The following is a 21,171-nucleotide window of genomic DNA, read 5'->3' on the forward strand; positions in this document are numbered from 1 at the left end:
TAGTCCCAGCAGCTAGGGACATTAAGGCAGGAGGATTGCTTGAACCCAGGAGTTTGAGGTTGCTGTGAGCTAGGCTGAGGCCATGGCACCCTTCCTAGAGCAATGGAGTGAGACTGTGTCAAAAACAAAAAGCTTTAACAGGCAACCTTCCTTATGGGCCTCTCTACTACCCCTCTCCCCCAACCAACACACCACCAGGCTTCAACCTGGAACTTTGAATTTGGGGAGGAGATGATAAAATATTTCAAATGGATTTTTGTCTGGAGCCCTGGGGACCGTAGGGAACTCCAGCATTAAGAGTTTTCTCCATTCCCCTGGTCCCAGGTCATCTGCTGAATCAAACCTGTATTTTTCAAATGTTCAGTCAGGAGAGAAATTAAAGCAAAGAAAGAGTCCCCCACAGCAGGGCAGTGACGCCCACACGCACTTGGCTCCTTACCATTGCACGTGGAGTAGCCGTCGGTCCAGGTTGGCTGCTGGTGAAGGAGGTTGTTGCTGGGGTTGATATTCATTACACCACTTCCTTCCAGAATCATGATCTGTAAGGGAATCATGCAGCCCATTTAGTCAGTGCCTCTTGGACAGACACCATTAGAGAGTGCAGATTACAGAGTTAGATTTAAGAAGAAAAAAAAATTAAAAGAATGTGTCCTTCTACTCATTGCCTGCCATCCATTGCCACAGCCTTTTCAGTAAAAGCAAAACTCAACAGCAATTAAAAATTTCCAGGTCCAATTTTCATTTGTATGAGGCAAGTTTTTACAGCCACCCATTCATAAATGAATAATCTCTGATCAGGAATGAAGCAGGAAGAAAATGCAATACCTGCTCCCAGGGCAAGTCTGGACAGCATCCAAGTTGCTTTTTTTTTTTTTACAAAAGTGAAAATGCCAAAGAGATTTTGTTTAGAGTGCAATTTCAATCAATGAAACTCTGAGCTGGTAGTGGCACAGACCCAGCCCCTGCACACAACTCTGATTGAAATCGCACCTGGGCACCCAGTAACAAGTTCCTTCAGTTTGGGTATCTGCCCTAGGATGGGCTGATCATCAGAGCACCTCCATCCTATTTCAGTAGAGCTCCCCAAGTATTTAGCTTAGTGATAACATCAGGAATCAATTGGTTTCTTTGACAGACACTGCCCCTTTCTGAAGTGTAATGAAATTTTTCCACTCTGACTAGCTATGACTAGGTTTTCTTCTATTAGTGACCTGGAGAATTCAAAGACTTGGAAGCTGACCTGAAAGTGGCTTCCTCAGAGGACAGGATCATTTTCTTAAGAGTCCAAGGGAATAGCTTTCTCCCCTGAGCCTATTTGGATTTTTTTTACAACAATGTAAACATTTTACCTTTAGAAATATTCCTTTCAATAGTTCAGCCTTTGTCACGTCCCTGCCCCCAAGCTGGGCACCCTCCACATTTCTGACCAGAACCCTAGCGGTGTGTTCAATCATTCAAAGGAAGAACAGTCTGTTTCTAGAAGGCTATTGGGCAGTGCCCAGAGGCTGTAAAAGTAACTTGCTCTTTATAAAATGCTGGGGTGGGGAAAGGAATTTAGCTTGATAAGAGAAAGTCATGGAAAATTTTCTGCCTGTTGTGTGGAAATCGTGCATTCTCAAGTGTCACCAACGTCCCCAGGTTTGAAATTGGCCACCCAGAGTAGTTCAAGGCCTTGACACTCCTTCCTCAAATTTAGCTGCCACTCTTCCGGGTCTGTGCACAGCCTGAGGAGGGGACACGGGGGTCTGAGAAAGGAATAAAAATGTATTCATATATTTATTTATTCAACAAATATTTATCAGCCCAATAATGGGGCTGGGTGCTATTCTAGGTCCCTGGACAGAGTCATGATTAAGGGTTGAAGTAAGCCAGATAAAAACATATGCGACAATTGCCATCATCACCATCGCTGTTGCTTTGTAAATAACTAGATCTGAATCTAGCTTAAGCAGAAGGTGGAGAGGGAAGGACAGGGTAGGAATGATGGCTGTTCTAATAATGAAGGGATCATGGCGGGGAAGATAGCAAAGTTGGACTCATATCCAGAGGAGCTCTGAAGCCAGAAGAGCTGGGGTCATTTCCATACTCTCCCACTTACTAACTCAGACAAGTTACATAACCTCTCTGAACCCCAATTTCCTGATATGTAAAATGCAGCTAAACACACACAGCCCGTACATTGGTTGGTGATCAAATGAGTTTCTCTACCTAGAACACCAGGCATGGGTTAGGCACAGCTGCGTGTCAGCTGTTAATGACAAGGAAACTCACTGCCTCCCGTGATCGGGTTCAGGGCCCCAGTCTCCCCATTCAAAAATTTAAAGTAGATGATTATGCCAATTCCTAAGTTCCTTTCCAGAAACTTCTTTGATTCTCACCCTGAGAGAAGGAAAACCAACTTGAGTCAAACCTTTTCTTTCTTTTTCACTGTAACTGGGCATTTTCCTATCCAGCTTTGTAGAGCAATTGCCCTAAAGCTAAGAAATCAGACTGGGGACTTCAAGGCAAAAGAAAACCTCTGAGTACCCAGAGCGGGTGGCTGGGGAAGGGAGGGGGGTGAGGGCCCAGTCTCTTGTTTGCTCAAGGCTGGGCTTGTTCCTTGCCAGCATTTGCTCAACCACAAGCATGGAAAGGTTACTGTTTAACCCTGAGAGGGCTGAAGCTCAGAGCCCCAGTGGATGTGCATGGAGTTGGCCCTCCAGGCTAGGGGAGGATAGGCAAGAAAAAGCTCCCCTAAAATTCCTTCACAAGGACTTGCCTGGGGACTATTTCAAAGTGGTCATTTCGGTAGGTGAGTCTGGCTTCGGCCAACTCTAACCTACTCCCTCAGCTGTGGGTTTTTGTTCACAGCTTCTCAATAAACAGAAAAGCCGGGTGGCATGGGGCTGAGCCCCAGGCTTTGGAGCAGAGGAGAGACGGGATCAGGTCCCAGTTCCCCTGCTTCACTGTGGAAGATCCCGAGCAAACTCCTGGTCTGTTCACCAGAAGCTTTCTGACCTTCACTTTCTTTCTTTTTTTTTTTTTTTTTGATTTGCATCTAGGTAAATATTTATTGCAGATAACTTTTTTCTTTTCGTCTTATTTTTTATTCATTTATTTATTTATTTTTTATTGTTGGGGATTCATTGAGGGTACAATAAGCCAGGTTACACTGATTGCATTTGGTAGGTAAACACTTTCTGCACCTGACAAATGGGCACAACCTCCAACTCAATTGTGAGAATCAAATGAGGTCGTGTACATTGAGAATTTAGCAGGTAGTAAAAAAAGAATTCAGTGAATGTCCTAGAACCACAGTGGGCCAGTTCCCCACAGGTACTGAGGGCCCACAAGCCTTTATCCTTGGAGCAGACGTCTTTCTCACCATGACCTTCTGCAGGCATCCAGAACTACTCCCACCCCACCCCACCCCCAAGACCTTTAGGACTCCAGAGTCACAGCTGCCTGTCACCTCCACCCCTTTCCCAGAGCTGGCCTGTGTGTGCACGGCTCTGCTGTCTGCTGGTGCCCCCCTTTCCAGGGAAGGCAGCCAGATGCTGGGGTGCCCTTTTTTACAGGGCACATTAAATGGTTATCACTCATAAAAGAGCTTGTGTGGCTTATTTGTGAGTCAGAGTTCACTACAGCTCACCTGGGCTGTGAGCAAAGGTGTCCAACTCCGCAGGGAGCTGCGGAGAGGGCTGGCCCCACCATGGTCACCAAGGCCCTGGGCTAGTTTAGCTGAAAAGCCTCTGGCCAAGTCTTACACCCCTCTGAGGCCCAGTTTTTCAGGTGTCAAATGAAGGCATTTATTTGCCCCCAACAACTTCACAGGACTATTGAGTGCTGAGACAGAATTAGATAAAGGATAATAAATGTGCTTTGAGAACTGTAAAAAAAAAAAAGTCTTATTATAAACTCACCCACAAGCCCATATATGAATATAGACTGTCTATGACTTATAGTGATTGCTTTCTGGGGTATAAAAATTGTTTCTTTTATTTAAGAAGTAATGAATATGTTCAATGAATGTTCTTTCAGCTCTTACTTTACCTTCGATATAGCCTTCGTTATTTCCTTTAAAAAAAGGATCAAATAGATGAAGCAATAGAGACTTGGGAATCTGATAGGCCTGGGTTAGAATCCAAGCCCCATTTTTCAGCTGGGTGACCTTGAGTAGGTTAACCATTCCGAGCCTCAATTTCTTCACTGGCTTAAAAATGGGAGGGTCAGGGAGGGTGGAGGGGGCAATAATGATTTCCTCTAAGCCTAAAGGCTGTTATAAAGGATAAATAATGGGTTGAAAGGTGTCTTGTCCAGCACCTAGATGCTTGGCTTCAGTAAAAATCAGCTTCCTTTCCTTTCTTTAAACATTAGTTCTCAAGGTGTTCCTATAACACATTTTACTTCTTCCAGGACTGGGTCCTCAATTCAGAGCCTAAGTGAGAATGATTCCACCCAGCGAGTCAGAAGGAAGCTGAAAAAGGACTTACCTCTCCCCTTCTTTAGCTTCAGGGGGAAATCTGGCCAGGGAGGTGGGAGTGGGGGTGCAAGACAGGCAAGGTGACCCTCAGCCAGCCTGGGTGACGGTTAAAAGCAGAGTTTCTCAGCGTCCCCACAACTGAAATCTGGACAATTCTTTGTGCTGTGGGGGCTGTCCTGAGCATAGGAGGCCCACATCCCTGGCCTCCAGATACCAGTAGCACATCCCCCCTCCCCCATGCCTACTAGGACAAAATCACCCCTGTGTTTCAACCAGGGATTAAAAGCAAAGCTTGTAGAGGGACACAACTTGATCTTTGCTTTTACTGGGATGGCAAGCGTAGGCTGTCCTTTAGCCTTTCTGAGATGCCATTTCCTCTCCTGGGAAACAGGCATACAACCCAGGGGATCGATGGAGAATTAAACAGGGTAGGGACCTCAGAGCCAGCAGCACAGTGCCTGGTACATACGGAGTAACTGCCCAATCAGCGGAGGTCACCCTTGTTTCTTCCCAGATGGTGTGTATTCTGGGAAGATAGTATAAATTATTACTTGGGCTGTTAAAAACTGCACATATGCAAGACCAGGCATTGTAGCTCATGCCTACACTTTGGGAGGCTGAAGCAGGAGGATTGCTTGAGTCTAGAAGTCCAAGCCTAAGCAACATAGTGAGACGCCATCTCCACAAAGAATTTAAAAAAGTAACCAAGCATGGTGGTAAATGCCTGTGGTCCCAGCTACTTGGGAGGCTGAAACAGGAGGATCATTTGAGCCCAGAAGTTTGAGGTTACAGGGAGCTATGATCCTGTCACTGCACTCTACCCTGGGCACGATAGTGAGACCTTTTCTCTCTCAAAACAAAGAAAAAGAAAACCCTGCTCATATACAAAGGAAAACTGTAAATTTTATTTCAAACCATAAGAGTGAAATGAAATGTAGATTACCCAGAGGTTTTTTTTTTTTTTGGTATATATTCTCTTATCCTCTTCATGGGTAGGAACAACTGGAGAAAACTATATTTGATTCACTGATTGCCCAGACTTTCTCGTTAACCCCAAATTTACCCCTATGTGCAGAATTTTATAAGACTAATGTTTGGGGATGGAAGTTTTATCTATATTAGAAGCTGGGAAACCTGACATGCTACCCAGCAGACTGAAGCACAAACACACAAAGCCAGGCTTCTTGCCAGGACCTCTTAGCCTTAGGTGGTGACTCCCCTACAAATGATGTTCCACTAGTTCCCCTAAAAATCATGGGCTAATAGGGTTTGACCAATATGAAACTCAGTTTAGCAGCAAGAAACCACCGTTCTGTGCCAAATTAGCCACAGTCTGAGTCCTGGCAAGACAAATAGGCTGCCCTCTGCTTCTCAGTTTTTAAATGGGTGGTTTCAGGTAAACACAAACTCACACTGACCTCTGAGTCGCTGAGAAATGAGACCACTTGTGTGCCAGCCACACACAGAGACAGCCCACCCGCCCCCTGGACCTCCCTCTCCAGGACTTCATCACAGCCTTGCTTCCCTCCCAGAGCAGTGCCACCCTGACCACCACGCACAGGAGGGACCAAGGAGGAGACTGGGAAGAGGAGGCACAGACCACTTGACTTGACCCTGAAGTTTAAAAGACTCTCCTATTTCAGCTGCTAGTCAGGGGCACATTTGTGCATAGAAGATGAGGCCTGGCCAAAGTGACTGAATCCCACTAAAATCTGAGTTGAAAGGACACCTTGAAAGTTATGAGGACCTTCAACGTCAGCCAAGGAAAGAAGGAAGGAAGGAAGGAAGAAGGGAGGGAAGGAGAGAGGGAAGGAAGGAAGGAAGGGACTAAGGGCTCCTGACCCAAATGGCAAGGGTTAAAATTCTGGTGCCACCCTTTGGCTGGCTGTGATGACCTGGGGGAATTTCTATTTTTCTTTTTTTTTTTTTTTTAGAGACAGAGTCTTATTTTATCACCCTCGGTAGAGTGCCGTGGCATCACAACTCCGGGCTTAGGCGATTCTCTTGCCTCAGCCTCCCCAGTAGCTGGGACCACAGGTGCCCACCATAATGCCAGGCTATTTTTTTGTTGCAGTTTGGCCAGGGCCAGGTTCAAACCCACTACCCTCCATATATGGGGCCAGAGTCCTACTGACTGAGCCGCAGGCGCCACCTGACCTGGGGGAATTTCTATCCTCTCTACAGTAACATATAACAAAAAGTGTAAAAACACAGGTTTGTTTACATCAGGAAAAGCTGATGTCAGGTTCATGAGAACGTTTGCAAAGTCCTCATCATATTTTCTCCTGTGTGGCAAGTGCCTCATCAATATCGGCTCTTATTGTAGCGTGTCTTTACGCTGTGCTGCTTGGCTTTGAGACATTCTTGGGGTACGCACAGACCCCCTCAGAGGCTGGATAGTGTAGTGTGTGGGAGCTTCAGGCTCTGGAGTCAGATGGCCATAGTTCAAATCCTGGCTTTCCCAATTTATGAACAGGGCAAGCTTGGGCAAGTTATTTAACATTTCTAGACCTCGGTTTCTTCATCTGTAAAATGAGGGGGACATGAAAAATGTTGAAAGACAAAACGAAGTGACACCTGTAAAAAGCTTAGAAAAGCATGACACACTGTAAGTACTTGATAAATGTCAGCTGGCTTTCATAATAATAATAGTTGTTGTTATTATTTTATGGAAACTCCAAGGAGGAAATTAAGGACCAAGTTCATTTTAGGTGAAGCCTCAAACCTCTCTCATCTACACAATCTTCTCTAATTCCAGCTGGGTGGCATGGGATGTCCTGCTTCCCTGCTCCCCGTTTCGGGTGACACTGCGTGGATGCATCGTTACAGCTGAGCTATGAACAGCGGGCCTTGCTGTGCCCCTCTGGCACAGTTTTTGCCCAGAGGTCAGAAAGCTAGCCTTCCTGCTCCCCTTCCTCTCACCAGATGCACTGCCGCAGGCTGTCAAGAGCAGTCATAGGACATACGCCCTGAGCTCTGGGTTCCCCCAGGGTTTTCATGCCCACACACCATGGCTAGTTGGCAGGGGTGAAGGAAAGAGGCAGGTCTAACATGCGAGCTCCTGGCAGAGCATGGCCAGAGGGTTTGTCTATCCTGAAAGTCCTTTCGCACAGGGAATGCTCAATTACTGCACAGAACAGGAGCTGGGATTGGAGCAAATACAGATGAAAAAGCAAGGGGAAGAAGAACCCCCGGGACTCTGGCAGGGAGCTGGAGCTACCAATCCCCAAACCCAGGAAGCTGTGCTGGGCCTCAGGACTCCTAAGCAGGCCAAAGACAGCTCCACGGGCCTCCCTTCTTAAAGGTAAAGACACAACCTCCTGGGAGAGACCAAGACAGCCAGTCTCAGGCCAGCTCAATTAGAAGGAAGTCTTTCTTTGGCTCAGTTGCAGAACTATTGAGACTCAGAATTAAGTGCTCTAAAAACAATAATAATAACTTTACTATAGTAACTAGGGCTTATTGAACACTTAGAACGTGCCAGCTCTGAGCTGCTATTACCATTATAAGCACATTATCTCAGTCAATGCTCTCAACATCCCTAAAAAGGCATTATGTCATTTAACAGATAGCTAATCTGGGCTCAGAGGAGTTAGACAACTTATTCAAGGTCACACAGCTTAGCAAGAATTAGAGGAAAAAGAGAATTTAAACTCAGGCCGTGTTACAGTAAACACTAGGAAATTAGACACTGTCTGCTGAGAAGGGGATGTTTTGCCAGAGAAGAAAGCATCTCTCAACTCATCCTAATGCAACTCCCATTCCACACGTGGTTACAACATTTTCTCTGTGCCTTCTGCTGCCTCACACCTTTATCAGGCTTATGGACAAATATATGCACGTACATGCGAACGTGTATGTAAATATTCCAGATCTGTGCATATACACATACATACGTATATAATGTAAATACCACCCCATGACTCATTACAGTTATTTTATTTATATTCAGGAAATAGACTGGTCCATAATTATTTATGCTTTACCTGAATTAGACACAGGCCAAAAAGCATAATTTGCTCCTACTGCGAGGGTGAAGGTACGTTGAGAGTACCATGGTCACAGAGCAGATCTGCGCAGGGAATGTATCTACATTCTCTGTCCCCGGCTCCAGGGAATTGAAATTCAAGGCCATGGTCTACCTTCTCAGCACCCTTATTCATTCAAGCACATCATCCCCAAAGCACCACAGAACTAGCTGCCATGTGGGCATTTCTACTCCTCAAGCAATTAGGCCTTTTAATTACTTTTGCGATGACAGTGATATCCAGACCATTCTCAGTCCATAATCAAAGTTACCAGCAGGTGAATTCACAGCATTTGCCCTAAGGATGTCGCAACAGCTTTCTGACTTCCTGTTTCTATATGAGTGTTTTTCAAAGGACTACTCCCAAGTAGGGGAAAGAAAATTCTTGCACATGTGAAATGCAACTGAATATAATACAGGCAATAAGTTGTGTGTGTGTGTGAGTGGGTTTTTTTTTAACAAAGGAATCAAAATGTGAATCAAGCTTGGGGAATGTATTTGATTGGCTTGGGATTACATCACAGGTAATTTCACAATTTTCCTAATGTGTTTTGAAACAGACCTTTTTTATATTCCCAGAGGCAACATCTGAAGTATTATTCCTGGAGTTTCAAGCTTTTTTATGACCAATAATTTAGTATTGGAAGGCCGAGTCTGGACCCATTACAGGCACACCTTATTGACTGGGAGCCATTTGGAAATCTACATATTATGCTGATCCTGGTGGGTCTTGGTGCCAGACCCAGACATGACGGCACAGACTGACAGTGGCAGGCACCAAAGTTGATCAAAAGACAAGATTGCCTTAGAAACCCCTAAGCCTTTATCAATCCAATTCAGATACACAAAGTAAGAATAGGGCAAGCTTTGAGCCTGTGGCTCAGTGAGAAGGGCGCCGACCCCATATACCGAGGGTGGCGGGTTCAAACCCAGCCCCGGCTGAACTGCAACCAAAAATAGCCGGGCGTTGTGGCGGGTGGCTGAGGCAGGAGAATAGCGGAAGCCCAAGAGCTGGAGGTTGCTGTGAGTCCTGTGACGTCATGGCACTCTACAGAGGGCGGTAAAGTGAGACTCTGTCTCTACAAAAAAAAAAAAAAAAAACAGCACGGAGCCCTTTGAGACCTCAGTTGAAGCTGTGGCTCCCACCTCACCTTCTTCTGGGAGTGCACATCCTCTGTGGGCCTCTGGGGGGAACCTATGACTATATTATTTGCCAACCTGAAATCAAGTTAAGTCCTAATGCTCAGTACTGCCAAATTTTTTAATTCAATGATGTTTGGCTACTGAAAACCCAGACTGCTGAATCTGAATCTGCCTTTCTAGGAAGATTCAAATGCTGTTGTACCCAGCTGGACTCTGAATAAAGATCCCACTTCCAAAATAACAGTAGCTCCTTGCAAAATCATCCACGCTCATTCCCCACCTCCTGCTGGGAATGGGCTAGAATGAGAGCAGAGAGACCCTCCCAACCCACTCCGGCATCTGGGAATAAAAAAATCTTGAAAAGAATTTCAAGTAGACTTAAAAGCAGCACTGATCCTCTTCTCTCCAGCAACCCTATGCCCTTGCCTTCCCTGAAAACTCTCACTAAGACACAGAGTTGGCAGACAGGAAAACGCTCCTGAGTTTCACAAAACGGCCTCAGCCAAAACTAACCTCCACTCTGGGCAGGATAAAGCGGTTGGATGTCTGGATGGCTGAACATCTCTCCCCCAGACAATGGCGTGTTTATGTGTGGAGGGTTAGAAGCAGGTTGTTAACATAAAACCCACCTTAAACAGAGCTGTTAATTCAGTTGCTGGCAGGGGCTTCTGTTATCTTCTGAATACCTCCCAGAGGGTGTAAGCCCTACCTTTTCATTTGAGTTGGCAGCAGAGTTATTTTTTTGCACCTGTTGCTCTGCTCCGATAACAACACAGTTAAGCATTGATTTGTTGGAAAATAAACAGAAAAAAGCAAAGAAAGGCATCTGCCCAAACAGCCTGAGCTGGTTTGACTGAGCCTTCATGCCAATTTATTTTTCCTATAAAACCCAAAGAAAACCCTGCGCTTTCAGTTTGGATGCTACCCTTGCCCCCCTCAAAATAAAAGGAGGTATCAGATAGCCAGTGGGGAGCCGACGGGGCCAAAACGCCAGAAGACATTGTACTTTTCCATTGGTTGATTCTGCGAGGGCACTGAGGGGTGTCCAAGGTCTTCAAAGTGACATGGCCAGACTCCAGCCAGCCCGGGCTCAGATCATGAATCAGATTAACAAGGGCAGAGAAAGGGCTGCTGGGATATGATCGAAACCCAACCCGCACTCTCTTCCAAATGGTTGACTTCCGAAAGTCAATATGCTTTAGGGAATAGGTGTGGCCTGCAGGTTGCCTCCCAAAGTGGAGGCTTAGCACACCCGAATTTCAGTCCAGGCTCTCCTGCAGATATCCTGTGTGCAGCCCGACGCAGAGAGCATAATTTGAAACCCCCCCAGTCCCTAGATCATAGTTGTCCCATCACAGAAATGAGGCCAAACCTACCTCAAAGGCCAGCTGTATAGACTGTCTTATGTCCTACCAAAGGATTTGAGGTTCCAGGTCCCAAGTGGAAAGGGTGTGAGATATTTAAGGTGTGATTTCTGCCTTAATCCAAGCATTGTCACCCTCTTATTTCTCATTAGTTTGTCAATGTCATATGATGAGTTAAGGCCAACAGGGGCCACAAAGAGCTAAACAAATCATTCACCTGAAGGTCATGAACAACACTCATTAAGCAATGGCATCATTGTCCAGCCTTCAATATGCATAGTTATAGGAAGCTCTTAATATATCTTTTCAACCTTTGGAGAAGAAAGCGCAGTCCTGGGCAACACATAATGCTTCCTAGGATAACCACCTTTCCCAGCTCTCTCTGGGCCATGGGCCTTCATCACCACCAGATTAGCAGCCTAATGGGGGCCAAGGAGTCATGGCAGCGGGAAAGACCTCAGAAACTTTATTGTTTCTCAAGAAGCACTAAGAACAGGGTATTCCAACAGAGCAGGGATATGGCTGGCTGAGCACTCCCAAGCATTCCTATCATAAGCGGGGCAGGGAGCAGAGTGCCTCAGAACAAAATTGGGCTGCAGAAAAATAAAAGATTTAACAACACCCTTCGTTGACTGAAAAATAAGTAAGACCAACTGGGCAGGAATGTGGCAAGGGTGGAGGGAGACAAGAGGTGGGGAGTGGAGCCAGGGTGGGGTCGAGATGGCCTAAGACAATGGATTTGACCATTTGAAGATCAAATTTCCTCACAGGAAAAGACCAGGAGGTTCAAGCCAAGGAAAGATCAACAACCTCCAATTCAGAATCTCACAGCCTGTATAATTACAAAACAACAACAAAAACTATGACAGTGATGATAATTCCTACTTCCTGAGGGTTTACAATGTGCTGGGCTTCACATGAATTATTCATTTAATCCTCGTAATAGCCCCAAACATCAGCACTAATGTTATCCCCAATTCACAGATGAGAAGGCCCAGGGAAATTGAGTAACTTACCCGAACAAACAGAGCTAGTAAGTGTACTGGCCATATTATAATAAATGTATTAGGGGAGGGGTGGGAAAAACAACACACGTCTTTGTAGCTTTGAAAATGGATCCTTGTATTTCTAAAGAGGAGGAGGAGAAGGATGTCTCTTAAGACATCTACTTTTAATTTGGAAGTGGAGGTTCTTTAAGTATAGTTCTCATAACTTTTTCCCCAAAACGGTAATTGGAGACATATTGATGATCCCTGTGCCCCCATGTTGCATAAAAAAGTTCTCATTGAGTACGCACCAGTTCAGAGGCTACAGAAATACCAGTTCACAGCCGCTCAAATCTGTCTGTCAAAACTTCAGTCTGACCTCCTGCTGAAAACCCCAGATTGACTTGGGGGTTGAGACTGGCAGCCTGAAGCCACCTGATACTTATTAGCCAGATAAAAGAGCAGCAATAACAAAAAAAAAAATTAAAAAACTGTTCGAAAATGAAGGGGGAATTATGGCTCCTGTGGAAGAGCACCAGACCTCTGAGCCATCAGAGATTGGTCCTGAGGACGGCCTGCTTGCAATGTGGACATCACATTGGATGAGAGAGATACCACAGGTGTGTCACTGGGGGACCCTGGATTGCATCACTCAGACAGAGGTCTGGCAAGATTCTTCCTTTCTTCCAACATCATGTCCACACCCTGTTTCATACATTGGAACGTTCTTTTAAAACTTAGCCCTAAAATACAGACAAATCCTCATTAGACTTAGTTCACTATTGTCTTTGCACCTTAGGAAGCAAATGGCATCTGAATTTTCTCACAAATTAGAGGACCTCTTCTTTAGAAGAAGCAGAGTTTTCTTTTTGTACAGATGATAATTAAGTGACAATAGGCCAAAAAAGCCAAGTTCCCTTTCCGTGCCTTTCTACAAGAATACTAACCTCTCAGCACAAATCTAATTTTCCCTTCAAGAACAGACTTTATTCTGTTTCTTCTAGCTCGCTGGTCTACACAGCAAGCCCTCTGAAAAATAGAAAATGAAAACCCCATCCGTAAGAAAAGCAACTCTCTGCCAGAAAGGTTTCTCAAGGAATCAAATCCCTTCCAGCAGATCAGCAGATTACTCAACCAGTCTTCTAGTTGTTTGAAGGAGACCTTTGGAGATCAACCAAAGCTATAAAACTCACCAGTTCAAACAATGACATCTTCATCTCCCGACCACCACAGGCCTCATCTTCCTAGCAGAGGTGGCTTAGATGACCACTCAAGAAATGAACAAGGGGCTCTCTGCAGCAGCATCCCACATTCAAACTACTTGACTACATCCAGAGGAGGGACTGGGCTATGTAATTTGCAAGACTCAGGAATTTTATAATTTGCAAAAGGAAGATGCAGAGCCCCCTGTTCAAAACTTAGGAAGAATTTCAAGATGGCAGCAGCATGGCATTAAATCAAGCATGGAGCCTTTCTACACATGGGTCCCGGTGTAACTACACAAGCTGCACATCCACAATACCAGTCCTCTCCTTGGGGTCCAGTCCCAACCTTGGCCTTCACCTGTTCCAAAGCTCTGTCACCAGTGGCACGGGGGGGGAGTGAGCTTTGCTGTCTGTTCTCCATGAACTACCTCCTGAGTTAGTTGGGAAGATTCAACTAAACATGACATTGAATATGTCTTCACCCACCCATCTAAGCCACCTTGGCTTACAAGAAGGCACTCAACAAATTTAGCTATTATTACCATGATAGTTATTATTATTATCATTGTCACTATGCCAAAGTCCCTGCACAACCCCAAGGCTACCCATAGGTAGGAAGAGGAGGTGGGAAGAACACTGTTTTGGCAGACACTGCTTATCTACTGATGACGCTCCAAAGTCATTTCATTAGCCCTGCACAAAAGAATGCTGTAGATCAGGTGTTCTTAACCTTTTATTTGTACCATGGACCCATTTTGCAGTCCAGCAAGGCCTATGGGTCACTTCTGAAAATAATGGTTTTAAATGACAAAGTAAAATATACAAGATTAGAAAGGAAATTTATATTGAAACATAATTATCAAAATGCTTTTTAAAATAAATGTGTGATACCATAATAATACCCGTGCTTCTTTGTTAACACAGCAAATAAAAATATCTGGTGCAGGGCTGATTAGATGTCAAATATTGATATTTTGACACATCTGTAACAAATGTAACATGATGTGAAAATGTTTGTGATTTTTCTTGGTGAAGAAAATCAACCTAATATTACTATGAAGTTTTGCCTGTATTCACGTTGAAAGAAAATGTTCAATTTTAGTTATTGAAAATAGAAGTAATCTTTTTTCACATCCAAGTGTACAGATGCCCTGAATTCTCTCCATGGACACCAAGAGACCTTTGGACTCCAGGTTAGAAACACTTGCTGTTTTACTAACAACAAGAACTACTTGTTCAACTCAAATAGCCTCTAGAAACCACTTCTCCCTGGCCAGAAACCTCATTTGGACAATTGACCAAGAGAAAGACCCTTAGTGTCTAAACAAAATAAGCTAGTAGAATTTTATTTTTTCCCGTAGCCTCTACAACGCCCAAGGTTAATGTCTCAGCAGCAGTGGTCAGTCAACATCTGGAGACATCGTCAAGAATTTTAGGAGTAGACAATGGCCCACCCACCCCTGAAAGCCAGTCATGTGGCCTGGAGGAGAATCAGTTTCCTCTGGAGGCCCAACATCAAGACACAGGGAAGGAGCATGCCATGCCTACCCCAGGTCTCCCCCAGGACTTTCAAGTGTTGTGATTTGCAGTGGGCCCAAACAAGCCTCCATTCTGAGGTCCCTCTTTATATGGTTTATTCTTCTGCCTGCTGTCAATTTTCTCCAGTAAAAACCCTATTGCATTTCTTCCCCTACGTCACAGTGAAGAACCAACATTGATCATTTCCAGAAAGAAAAAAGAAAAACTTGAAATTTAATCCCTATCAGAGTCTCGCTAAAAACATTCAAATTGAAGATTTACCCTCGACTTCCATTCTACAATTACTAATTATTTACTCACTTTTGTCCAGGTGCTGTCCTATTCTTTGCCTAATTTAATCTTCATGACAGCCCTGTGCAGTAGATGTTGTTAACCCCATTTTCCAAATGAGAACACTTAGATGCTAGAACTTATATAACCCACTCAAAGTCACTCAGCCACCCCGTGGGAAAGTCAAATTTGAACCCAGGTATTTGAACACTTAAGTCCAGTACTCTTTGTACTACCTCCCAATGGCTTTCAGGCCACAAAAAAGAAAAAAATTATAGCCTCCTGGCCCTAGTGAGAACGAACCCTTCATCAGCATTCCTTATCCCACGGCCCTCTAGCCACAGAAGTTAAAAGATGGCTGAAAGGAGAGATAGGTGCATCCTGATTTTCTAAGCAGACATAGTTGAGGCAGAAGCTGAATTTAGAGTTCAATCTAAAGCCCACTGCAAAGATAAAACAAGTCTTGTCAGTAGTCACCATGAAAACAGGGCTGAATGACACCATTGAACTCTAGCCTGGGCTACAGAGTGAAACCCTATTCAAAAAAAAAAAACCACCAAAGGGAGGGAAGGAGGGATAGAGGGAGGGGGGATAGAGGGAGGGAGGGAGGGAAGGAAGGAAGGAAGGAAGGAAGGAAGGAAGGAAGGAAGGAAGGAAGGAAGGAAGGAAGGAAGGAAGGAAGGAAGGAAGGAAGGAAGGAAGGAAGGAAGGAAGGAGAGAGAAAGAAAGAAAGAAGGGAGGGAGGGAGGAGAGAGAGAAAGAAAGAAAAAAAGGAAGAAAGAAAAAAGAAATAGAACTGAATATTGCTCTTATCTTTAGACCTCGCTCACCTGATCCTCCAGAATATATCATCAGCCCTACTAAGGGAATTTTTTGAAAGATTTCTAAGAGAAAGCCTGGAATGATCTCCACGAGATGGCCATATTCTTCAAAGTCTGTTGTTATATACAAAAAATAGAAGCCCCTCTTCCTATTTCAAGAAAGGCTTAATAGAGTTTTGGGGGAAGTTTGCATCAGGCTGAGAAAAAGAGTTGGCAGGAAGACTAAAATTTCTCAAAGCCACACTGGGGCCAATAAAGGGCCCAGCCTCCAAGGTTGTTTATCGTGTGTCTATAGTAGCAGGTGACAGGGAAGGCGCAGCTCTGACATTTTAAGTTCACCGTAATTATAATGACATCAAAGAAAGAGCTCCTGGAGAAAAGGTCATAAAAAAGTAAAATTATGTTGTTATGTTAAAAGACTAGGGTTAATGTGGTAGACTTTTAGACTGAAAAATCAAACTATTATACTAGGTATTCTGGCTCCTTTTTAGTTTTGGCTTTGATTTTTATCAGAAAGCATGTTTTGAATGCACCTCTGCTGGTCCTATTTTAAACAAATAGGCAGTCACCCTTCATAACGATTAAGATGCTTCTGAGCAAAGGAGTGATGGAGGCTCTGAGGGCCAGGGTGTGGGGTAAGATCAGAGGAGGAGAGATAATGTGAATCCTGTGAACCAGAACAAGGGGCCCAGCCCCATAAAATAAACCGAAGACAGAATGTGGTTACGTGCTAGTGAAATCAGTTTTCATGGGAGTATTTTACAGGGTGTCTCTTTTAAACCGAGGTCAATTAAAACCCTGGGCACCTCTTTAAATGGGCCACCCTCCTTGACCCTCTTGCAAGCTCTGCCTGCTCCAGACACACAGCTAAAGTGCTCTGGGAACACCAGGGACCCTCAGCTGGGCTGCCCAGGAGCCATACTCCCTTGTGATTACCCAGAGGGTCTTCCTACAGGAGAAGTGGAGCCACAACCATCCAATCTGCCCAGTAAGCAATGGGCAGGCAGTCAAGCTCAGCAGACACTATGGGTGCTGGAATGTTCACTTTCCAGAAGGCTGCTTTGGTGTTTTATGGAAGGTGCCGTTAAAGCACCTACTCGTGTATATAAACTATTCCCTGTGGACACGAAACTGTCTTCTTCACCCACTTCTACACTTCCCCCAGTTTGGGCCACAGGAGACAAATTGGTGAGATGGGGATGCTGTCATGGGCGTAGACTCTCTAATGAAGGCTCCGGGTGTTGGGTCTTAGGGTCTCCACTAGGTATCTTTCAGGCACAATTCTGAAGATCCTAAGAAACCATTGGAGGGCTTCTTTCCTGCCTTGTCCTTAGAGAGTGTCTCCCACTCCATTCTCAGCTGGCTAATCCTGCTGACGTCCAGTGCCCATCCCCTCACCCACTCTAACCCAGGCCCCATGGCCATAGAATGTGAAGGTCAAAATGGATCCCAAAGATGATTGGGTTCAAACCCTTTTGTCTACATGAGAAAACTAAAGCTCAGAGAAGTGGAGCACATTGCTCTTTGGAGGCTAGAAAACCAGGTCCCCTAACTGTCACTGCAAGCACTGTCCCATATATTACCTTCTCCACACTGTGCCCCAATCATCCAAACGCTGGAGTCTAAAATTCTTCAGGAGAGATTCTTAAAGAAATATTCTTTCACCCCCACTCTGAAGTCCAATGAAGTTTTTGTCAAATAACTCTGAGGGATCCATAGAAATTTCTCCTCCAGCACATCCTAGCTTCCTAACATCAGTGCCACTTGTCTAGAAAATATGTCCCATCCTAAGATTAGCTGCTATAAGGGGACTATCCTTCCCACTGTGCTATTTATTTCTGACACAGCTTAAGGGCCTGGCCCTATAAAACCCTGTCCAATTTATATAAATGTAACAATAGTCACATATTTCTAGTAAGAGTATAATAGCCCATACCTTTTTCAAGAACCTGTGTGTCGCGACCCACAGGAACTGTATTAAAGGGCTGTGGCACTAGGAAGGTTGAGAACCACTGCCTTAGGACACATTGTATTAATGTAAATCATATAAGTAAAAATGAGATATGAAAATGGCAAATAAAATTAATTATCTACTCCCTCCTTTCAGTTATTCGGCAACAGATCTAAGAAAATCTGCACCTGGTACGGCTATCCTCCTGTGTCTGTCCTCACATGGGTCTGATCCCCACCGCAGGTTCAGCTTACCAGGGCTGAAAGCCACCGTGCTGCGTTCGGTTACCCAGTAACGAAGGCAGGGTGAGAATGCGTGGTCTCTCCACACCAAGCCTGCCGTGCAGCCAACGCCTCCCCACCGGGGCCCCACCCACAACAGAAATGATTGACACTTCCATTCTACCAGAGAGGGATCTTAACAAGAGAAATGGACTGAAACAGCAGCAAAATGATGTCAAGGACAACCACGTTCAAGTTCTGTGTTTGGTCCCTCAAAACCATGTCCCTGCTTCTCAAGTGTGTTAGCAGATTCTACCGTGACATTCTTGCTATCTCACCCCATCCCATCTCCCCAGGATTCCTGTGGGGTCTTTGAAAAGCACATCTGTTTGGAAGGACATGGAGATGACTCCATCTGGAGGAAGCAAGGACTGAATGACCTCCACCCCTCCCCATGTCTGTGTTTGATGCCGCGAGGTGAAATGGGAATCTTGTACTGAGCTTTCAGAAAAGCAACATGGGGTGGTGCCTGTGGCTCAAAGGAGTAGGGCGCCAGCCCCATATACCAGAGGTGGTGGGTTCAAACCCAACTCTGGCCAAAAACTCAAACAGAAAAGCAACATGATCTAATGATCACAAGCCAGTGCTCAAATCCCCAAATTTGGGAGCTTGAGTAGGGTAGAGGTCGGAGGAGATATGGCAGAAAGAAAACATGGCAAGATTTCAGAAAGCTAAATTCTGCTTCCTTAGAAGTGAACTTTGTCCAAATGCGCTCACATTCTCACCTGAAATATGATATAAGTTCCTTCTAGTTTCTAATTAGCTAATTGAATGCCATTCAGTAAACTTTTTAACCTCTCAGTTTCCATTTTGTGTCAGACCCTGGAAAAGTCAGAAAAATATTGAAAGAGGATCAGAGTAAAGTTGGTCAATTCATGGGGGCGTTTTAGGGCACTCACAGGTCCAGAAAGGCCATAGGCACTTCCGTTGGGAGATCATAATGTATTAGAATATTTTTAAAAATAAAAAAAAAATCCAAATGGGTTGAGTTTGACAAATAGTCACTTTTAATAGACACAAAAAAGAGATGTAATTGAATAGAAGACCTTTGGCGCAAAAGAAGCCTGGATGGAATACACCGCCCTAGCCACACCACCTTTCAAAGGTCCTGAGGAAGGCCGCCATCTCTGATGGTCGGGTAAGAGAACTCCCAACAAAGCTGTGTCCACAAAGTGACTTCCTTTTATAATGCCTCCATAAAATATTTTGGAAACATGCAGCAGGAGTATCTCATTGTATTTATTATTTGTTTCAGTGTGATTATGGACTTCCAAACGACTCTCATTTCATGTTCTATCATGATTTTTAAACACCATCAACCACTGTTGTTGAAATGACTTAGTCCTACGTGAGTCCATATTATAAGAAGAGGGAATTGATGAGTTATTTCGTAGTCCCAGAATTTTAAGTCACAAAAAAGAAAACAAGTGGAGTCTCGTGTAAACTCCTCGTATAGCTATTAAAGTCCTTCTAAAAAGCTCATAGTAGCCCTTTCTGACAGCATCTCTGAACCATAAAGTTCTTCCCAATAATATGCCTTCATCTTTCCTGCTGGAAATTGATTCTTCCCTGGACCTCGGTGGAATTTGCACACAGCCATTTGGGATCTTCATTGCCTTTCTACACTTTGAAAGACTATTTGAGCACATCCTCACACCCACGTGAACCAAATCCTGAATTAGACATTTCCATCAGGAAGTTTTCAGAATCCAAACACTGGCTCACTTTCTCCCAGTTACATGAACTAAGGTCAGTGCAAATAACGAGCAGAGACACCTGTGAACTTGGACTCCGAATCTGATACTTCATCCCAACAGCACACATTCGCACAATGCTGGGAGCGTGCTAAATCAGCAAAGACAGATGGAAAAAAATGTCACTTTCTCTCCTCAATGCTGTCGTTTACTAACCAGATTCATTCCCCACTGTTCCAACACTTCTCCATGGTGTCCAAACAAAATCAAAAGAGTCCCTGGCCTAGAAGGTGTGTGTTGCTGCTGAGTCACACCTGCCTATCTGGCCATAGTATCCCAAAATGGAAAAAAAGGTCAGTTTGTCCTCTTGAGACATCATGAATTCTTTTGCCAAAATGGATCTTATTTTCCTGGAGAACTCATTTTTAGGGTTCAGATTTCCCCAATACTCCTGTCTGCCTTGCCTCCCTGGTCACTTTTTCAGTGTAGAAGAATCTGTCCTTGCCTATTTCCAGCCCTTTTCCATCACTGGATCATACTGGAAATGAGCTGGCTTTTCTCTATAGCTCATGAGTCAGAAAAACTATCAGCGGAACACATCTCTAGAAAGCGAGGCTGCGTACTCTGAGCCCCAGAAGATATTTAGCCAACCAGTTCTTTGCTGAGCTATAGCAGTCACCTATTTCTAGCTACCTATTTGTTTCAGAAGAATTCAATCCAGGGAACTTATTTTGGCATAAAGATAGAAGAAAACCAGGGAGCTTTTAAATTCCTAGTGACAGGAAGTCCAAACAATGCAGGGAGTTAACAGGTAGTCTTCAGAGTAGCCCCGCTGCCCTCCAAAATAAAATTCTACTGAGACCCAGCGAGGTAAGCCCAGGCACAGCAAGCTTTACTTCCTGCCAGCCGCCTCCAGGACTCTGCTTTATTTTCCTCCCTCTGATTTAAGGTAGGCGTCTCTTTCCACTCAGGTGTTTGAATTCCAGATTCAAAAGAAGGTTTTAAGAACTTACCTCATTTACCTAAAGATTCTGGGTGGGAAATCCAATAGCTGTGGCTAATGGAGAGAAGGCGGCAGACAGCAACCACACCGGCTCCTCCAGGGATGGGGAGCCTCAGGTGTTATCACGTCTGAGCCCTCATTGGAGTGGAGACAAATGCATATGACAATAATTTTTAATCATTCTTGTAGGATGTTAAGCAATAAGCCACCAACCGGGAATTCCCTAAGTCACTTCCCCCTCTTCTGATTGGCTGCCTGGCCATTTAATAAAATAAAGGATTACAAACATTGGCTCATTTGCATTTGGCCAGCTCACACGTTAGTGTTCAAACAAAACAGGTCTAACCAGGTTGTGCCTGTGTCTCTAGAACAGAGAGACAATCAGTTAATGGATGAGGAATTGATTGGTGGTGACTGTTCTTTTC

At 44.6% G+C, this 21,171-nt stretch overlaps 1 protein-coding gene across 5 annotated transcripts in view; it reads right to left on the reverse strand.

The window, feature by feature from the left end:
• Positions 1-20,892, reverse strand: part of EHF (ETS homologous factor) — a 41,025-nt gene extending 20,133 nt beyond the window's left edge. For 3 of the 5 annotated variants that reach the window (XM_053561662.1, XM_053561661.1, XM_053561657.1), the window contains exons 1-2: positions 20,757-20,892; positions 440-539 (exon numbers count right to left, since the gene is read on the reverse strand). In XM_053561662.1, the coding sequence (XP_053417637.1) occupies positions 440-536 (97 nt within the window). In that variant the 5' untranslated portion in view covers positions 537-539; positions 20,757-20,892. Of the gene's footprint in view, positions 1-439; positions 540-1,349; positions 1,372-20,756 lie in introns of those variants that run through there. The other 2 variants (XM_053561658.1, XM_053561659.1) reach the window with 2 other exon arrangements.
• Positions 20,893-21,171: the final 279 nt, after the last annotated feature.

The sequence above is a fragment of the Nycticebus coucang genome, chromosome 14 (assembly GCF_027406575.1).
Source record: "Nycticebus coucang isolate mNycCou1 chromosome 14, mNycCou1.pri, whole genome shotgun sequence".
Classification (NCBI taxonomy): domain Eukaryota; kingdom Metazoa; phylum Chordata; class Mammalia; order Primates; family Lorisidae; genus Nycticebus; species Nycticebus coucang.